At 31.8% G+C, this 7006-nt stretch overlaps 1 protein-coding gene across 1 annotated transcript; it reads right to left on the bottom strand.

The window, feature by feature from the left end:
- Positions 1 to 387: 387 nt before the first annotated feature.
- LOC139488009 (methylthioribulose-1-phosphate dehydratase-like) lies at positions 388 to 6476 on the bottom strand. The gene is made up of 8 exons (XM_071273317.1): positions 6330 to 6476; positions 5505 to 5599; positions 3896 to 3944; positions 3304 to 3424; positions 2802 to 2924; positions 1896 to 1969; positions 1290 to 1396; positions 388 to 506 (listed from the first exon to the last, which is right to left on the bottom strand). Exons 1-8 carry the CDS (start codon positions 6378 to 6380, stop codon positions 410 to 412), a joined length of 717 nt encoding a protein of 238 aa, XP_071129418.1. The 5' UTR covers positions 6381 to 6476; the 3' UTR covers positions 388 to 409.
- Positions 6477 to 7006: the final 530 nt, after the last annotated feature.

The raw sequence follows: 7006 nt of genomic DNA, 5'->3' as shown, positions 1-7006 counted from the left end.
ACGAAGGCCGCAAGGTGACCTACAGTTTTTTTTATCTTCTACGTCATTTCGTCTGAGTTGACTCATTGGCAGTCATACCACATCTTATTCTTATACTTTGGTAAAACTGCTGTCCGTCTATTTGCACAAAGTATTATTCGTTGTTGTTTTTACCGTTAATGTTTTTTGAGGATTTGGTTGTATGTGGTTGGTCGGGTCATATGATTACCCTTACTGGTTTTATTAAAGGGTCGCTAATTACGGAGGGATTACCATTATCAAAACAGGCTGCACCGATTAGTTCATGCGCAAATCATTTTGGAATTAACAATGAACATTCATACTTCACATTCTAAGTTCTGATAGTCACAACAGAACGAAACTAATAATAGATAGAGGCCACAAAAATTTATTCAGAGTATTTATTACTTCAGCTTTTACTGGACTCTGTAGGAGGCTGAGTAGGATCAAGTCCATAGAGCTTCATCTGCATTGCTATATGAAACAAGTAATCAAAACTTTCTAACCTGAAAAGATAACAACATACAGTTATACAAAAACAAATATAGTTCAATTTTCAAAAGTTAGTTCAGTGTATCAGTTTCTCAATGATTACAAAGTTCGTCTAGTTCTCAAATATATTTGATTTTTTTTTAAATCAAGATATACTGTTGCAGTAGAAAAGTCACAGAAATGCCATTTTACTTCCAATATCTGGCTTGAATATTCACGAATGAGGCTTAAACATATTAAGTATATATTTTTTAAGTGGATTACGATTTATGAAGGTCTTGTTATTCTTTTATAAAAATTTGCCAGCAAGATTATTTTTCAGGAGTATTTTTGAGGGGGAGAATTCAGCTGACACTATCGTTGGAATAAAAAGCTTTTAGATCAATGGATCTTCCGATTATCTCATTGGCCGCAATTGTGGGTAGACATTTTTTATCAGTCAAAATCTGAGGTATAGGGGGAGGGTTGAGATCTCAAAAAACATGTTTAACCCCGCCGCATTTTTGCGCCAGTCCCAAGTCAGGAGCCTCTAGCCTTTGTTAGTTTTGTATAATTTTAATTTTAGTTTTGTATGTATAATTTGGAGTTAAGTATGACGTCCATTATCACTGAATTAGTATACATCTTGTTTAGGTGGGCAGCTGAAGGACTCCTCCTCATGGTTCGGGAGTGTCCCGCTGTATTGAAGACCCATTGGTGGCCTTCGGCTGTTGACTGCTCTATGGACGGGTTGTTGTCTCTTTGACACATTCCCCATTTCCATTTTCAATTTTATATTAATCAAATAAAGAGCTTACATCAATTTAGTTTTCTCCCATGTAGGACCTACAACATACATTCCATGTCTACGGATGATAACACATGATGTGTCTGGATAGTCCTCTAATGCTTTAGCAACATATGGCTGAAATGATACATTTAAGAGTAATTTAAAAGAGATGTTCTTACACAGATTATAGCTATACATATGTAACACAACCTACTATTTTTAACAGAACAATATCAAATATTTGACCTTATATACATGTAGTGTTTCTCCATTTAGCAATGATCGGTTGGAATAGCTGCTGACGACACTGATATCAAACTGGTTTAAGCTAAACATTATTTTATTCTTGTCGTATGACATACCTTCCAAAATAATATAACTAAGCTTCCAATCAAACATTTGAGGAATTGGAAGTCTTTGGAAAAATCTTAACCAATGATTGTAACTGGTAAATTTTCCTATTTTTTAAAGACATGTAATACATGCATGTAGCGCCAACAAGAGAGGCGAACGGACATTTATGAACGAACTGAATAAGAACTATTAGGCTTCTGGAATTAAGATTGACCATATCAATTCTGGACACTAAACATAAAATATTCGTGAGTGATAACATTGTAAAATTAATACTCACTGCAAGATCAATTTCCTCGGGTTGACCTTCAACAATCGGTACAACTAATTCATCAAAATATTTATTATTTTTCCCTGAAAAAAATACTGATTGTCAAACGCTGCTGAGTTACTATATAAACAAAAATCAGCTACTGTACAAAGAAAATAAGTATGATTATGGCCTGCCACAACAAAATATTTTGTTGTCAACTTATTATCATTATTTTAAAACATCAATATGAGAAAATTATATTACATTTCCCTAGACTTGAACAACCTTTCTTACTTTTATGTTTTCAAACGACTCGATGATGCAACGGAATATCCAGATATATATTATAGCAAATACTTTGTTTTGAATACTTTTATACGAATAAAAAATTACAAAGATTACAATATAACACATTCAACGTATCTATCTTTACTAAAGTTAATGTAAAATAGCCCTGAAAACAAGTAAAACATGATTTACATAGGGGTCCACTTTATTTGTTATAACGGTCTTTTATGTTTAGTTAGTCGATCCTGGATATCTATACGAAATACACCCTAATGTCAAGAAGAGAATATTCCTTACAACGAACAGTATGATGTCCTCCAAAAGGTGTTGCAAACAATTTTTCACATACAAAAAGCGTGACCCGCTCCCCACATCGTAATTCCGTCCTGACGCGGCTGTGTATTTATACATCTGTTATATTAAAATTATGAATTGCCAAAAACAAAATTTTAATATAACACATCCTAGACAGCCAAACGCATGCCTCCCTTTTCATAGTTTTTTTCTTCCAGACAAATAAAGCTTACATCGAAAACTAAATTTGTAAAACCGGGTTTATAAATTTTAATAAGTAAACTGATATATAAATTATCAATAACTTGCTAAAAATACTATCTTAATAGCACTTTATACAATATAAATTACCTAGCTTCCAGTTATATGTACATTTTATCATTTGTTGGTGCGTTATTCTAAATTCTTTTCCAGGGTATAGTAAAGATATTAATACTGCGTTTGGATTGTGAGCATGGACAACTGCTCCTGCACCTGTCAAAAGTATGAAGAATACACTATATTGATCTGCCAAATAACCAGGGAATATTTCTTAAAATGCAACAAACAAACAAAAAATTGAGCAAAAGCATGTTCAGAAACTTTATTGACTAACAGTTTGAAGTCGCAAAAGGATATATTTCATTTTGTGGTTTCGTTACAAATCAATTTATTTTCTCGTCGGTTGACGCATCTTAGTTGTCATTATTTTGTAAAAAAAAAATCAATTAAGCTATCGAAAGTCAGAAGGCTCTAGATTACCAATTGAGCGCTGTTGAAGAGCTAAGTAAAGAAGACCATTGAAAATAACTCATCCCTTAGTCATTGTGCTCTTCTCTTTGGTACTATTCCTATAGTATTTAATATAACTTGCCTTTTCGTTTTAAAAATGAATTAATAATTAGTGGTGTACACGAGCTTTGAGTTAGCTTCTTGAAGGCTGGTGGAGTCGCAATAGACTTTCCATCTATTGTTTGAACAAAGAGGTCTTCTGGCTAAAAATATATTATGTTACGTAAATAGTTTTATTATTTTATCTTTGTTGATATTCTTGAAGAATCAAAGAAATATCCCAAGAACAAACAACTGTGAAACTCAAGCTGTATTCATTTTTTAAGTTTAATATATAATAAAACAAATTATATTAGTGTCTATTTATGTATTGTTAGAATTTATTAAGCTTGTTTGAATCAGCGTGGCATGATTCTAACTTTAAAAAAAGTATCTCTCTGTTGTGACTAAAACATTGGAACAAGAAAATCTGCATTACAAATAAAATAAGAATCGGGTGCAACTGAAAAACTTTTCAGAATTGACCTCACTAGGAAGGCTTTAATCTAAAACAAAAATAAACTGTTCTAGTCAGTTCTAAAGCCAGACCATTTTTAAGATGCCGTATACAACAATATTGTCATATTTCTAGGTAATGAACTTTTTTTAAATTGACTACTGTTTAAATATCTTACTTCCATCAATTCTTTTTGAACACCAGACGGGGTAATGTATATTTCCTCCCTGAAAAGAAAATAAATACAACTGGCCATCATTATCAATTAATTACAGAAAGTTGATTTACAGCGAGGTGCTAATAGTACAGAGTTTTTCAGGACAATGTTTAAGAGGCATGCGCAGAAATATGTGTAATCTCCAGTTCTTATACATTGAAATTGCAGTAGCTTCTGGAAATTAACTTTCTTTAAAACACAACAACTTGCAAATGCAATCATCCATATATTCAAATACATTTTTTAATTGCTTACCTACGAAAGCGAACACATTTTACTGTTTTTTCTTTAAAAGAAAGATGCAAAAGGGATATTCGAAACATTTTACTGCCTTTGCTTACACAAAAAAGGCGAAAGGTAACCGTACAAAATGGATATTCAAACGTATTAGTCGAAGACAAACTGACTATGCCATGGTCAAACATAAAACACGAACAAAAGACAAAAGACCAACAACAGTTATGTACACAAAAGATAACATAGAAAACTAAAGACTGAGAAACACAAACCCCATCAAAAATTGGAATAACCTCAGGTAGTCCGGATTAGGTTAGCAGATCCTGCTCTTCAAATGACACCTGAAAGATAGTTGGTAAGTTACATCAAGAAATAAGGCATCACTCAATAGCGAATTAATAATCGACTCTAACCATACATCACCTAATTCGTAAACCATCAGTCATGAACAGTTAAACAAAAAATATCCATGTAACTTTATGTAATTCAATTTGAATGTTAAACTAGGAAACTTTGAAAAAAAACAGATAGAAGTTACCAAAAGGGCATTCGAAAATTATAAATTGGAAAAAAACAACCATCGACAATACCATGTCAGAAAAAATGACACGAAAAGACGAAGAAAAGACTATACACTGCATAGACAACCTAAGATTTAGAAACTCGAACAGCATTAAAACTGGGTGATCTCTGGAAGGGTAAGTATATCCTGTTACACATGTGGAACCCATGAATACAAGTCACTCTCTAGAAACTGCATGCTGAACCGTCGGAAAATACAACGTTGTAATATCTGCAAGTTTGATGACGGTTTCAAAAATAACAGCTGCAATAACATTAACGGTACCAATTTTCCTGCACCAGATGCAAATTTCGACAATGCAAATGATTATTAATTTTGCTAATATTAGCCAAAATTTGTTTATCAATCCTGTCAACATTAAAAGTTTGAGAAAAGGTAAACCGTCTATCTCATCAATATGAACTAGACCGGAACTATTTTAAAATCAAATTAAAAAGGGTTCTGAACAGAACAATGTGGAACTTTAATTTTGTCGAAAGATAAATTTTGTGCATAAAAGTTCTAAACTTTGGTTGCTGGTTTGTTGTTTTTTTCCCTAGCCCACAGGTTAGTCTAGTAAAAAGAAGGTCAACAACAAAAAAGTTCATTTACAGTCAGTACATTAAATCGTTTCATTATACTAACAATGTCTTATGTTATGAATGGTTTCTGTAATATTTTAATACATATAAAAAAAGAAGATGAGGTATGCGGATTGCCTATCCCAATGCATGTGCTGTGATTAAATAATAATTAAACATTCCTATATACCCTCGTCTAACACCTATGGCTCCTCCAGATCCAGTCATCCAACCAAGAGAATGAAAATGTCGGCCTGCTTCTGGAATAACATTTCGAGGGTTTGCCTAAAATTAAAATCATTATAACTTACATTTTAATGAGATTGAATAACACGAAGACGAATGACATCTTCGAAGGGTTCTTTGATCGGCAGCACATTATATTTAGACAGACGACGAGATATTACCAAGACAGGTATGTTTTTTTAACAAAAAATCCCAAATCTGATTCAAAAGGACTATACTTAATACTTATAGGAATTGTTGGAAAGTCTTGCTAAAAGTATGATTGTCATGTAAGAGTAACTTGAAACTCTGAACATCATCTGCTAGGTCAGATTTTGTGCATCTGTATTTATAATCAATGTTTTAAATTAAGATACTCGACGATCTGATAGTGGTGGATACGAGATTTACGAAAGGGGAATTCAAGGGGCGGGCGTTCGCCTTATCATGAAAACGCTACTGACGATTATTTGCATTCTTTCAATCAAACAAAAGAATCTTAAAATATAGTTCTATCTGATTTCGAGCACTCGAATAAATCAGTGTGGATCCGAATTTTAATCAGATTGCCATTCTACTATCCACGATCTATTTTTAGCAATGACGACGAGTTAGATCACCTAATATTTTTTTAATTCTAGATACCAGGTCATGGCAATACTGATAGCCTATATACATTAACCCTATAGACTACCAGGTGAGCGAAAAATATATTACATGATCAGTTCAAATTGACAATATTACAATTCAGATCTATATATACTTTATATTTGTAAGTTTCGATACTTACCTCGTTTGTCGGTGTAGAAGAACCATATGAGGCATTTGGAAGGGCACACATATTGTTGATCAAAGTTTTAAACTGACCAACACCTCTGTGTTGTTATTTTAAGGGGTCAATATTTAGGACGTTATAGCAAACGGAAATAAAGTTAAGTAGAGTATGGCGCAAATTTTAAATATGCATGTATGGCACGCCGTTTTTATATTTATTCAAATTTGAAGATATCTTATTTATTTAACAAGATATCTTATTAAGTATTAAGATATCTTGATTTTTATAAGATATCTTATTTAATTTGAAAGTTAATAAGATATCTCTATTACTTAATAAGATATCTTATAAAGTATATATAAGATATCTTACTTCTTTATAAAGATATATTTTAAATACATACTGTATAAGATATCTCTATTAAATACTGTATAAGATATCTTATTAATTAATAGAGATATCTTATAAACTAATATAGATATCTTATTAACTTATGGAGATATCTTATATATTAAATAAGATATCTTTATAACCAATTAAATAAGATATCTCTATAAGTTAATAAGATATCTCTAAAAGTTTATAAGATATCTCTATTAGTTAATAAGATATCTACGGAAGCGTATAGGGGTCTTATATTAGTTAGTTAACAATGCTTAAGAAAACTTAATTAATACAATATCGTGTACTAT

Source organism: Mytilus edulis, chromosome 9, assembly GCF_963676685.1.
Source record: "Mytilus edulis chromosome 9, xbMytEdul2.2, whole genome shotgun sequence".
NCBI lineage: Eukaryota > Metazoa > Mollusca > Bivalvia > Mytilida > Mytilidae > Mytilus > Mytilus edulis.
This window is presented reverse-complemented; position numbering and strand designations above follow the sequence as displayed.

Bases quoted from the DNA above. Each gene is read 5' to 3' on its own strand.
- LOC139488009 (XM_071273317.1), bottom strand. From the start codon at position 6,380: ATGTGTGCCCTTCCAAATGCCTCATATGGTTCTTCTACACCGACAAAC. The intron at 3,945-5,504 runs GTATATAGGAAT...TTTTCTTTTCAG, and splicing joins GCCATAGGTGTTAGACGAGG to GGAGGAAATATACATTACCC. The intron at 507-1,289 runs GTAAGCTCTTTA...TTATCTTTTCAG, and splicing joins TGGGAGAAAACTAAATTGAT to GTTAGAAAGTTTTGATTACT.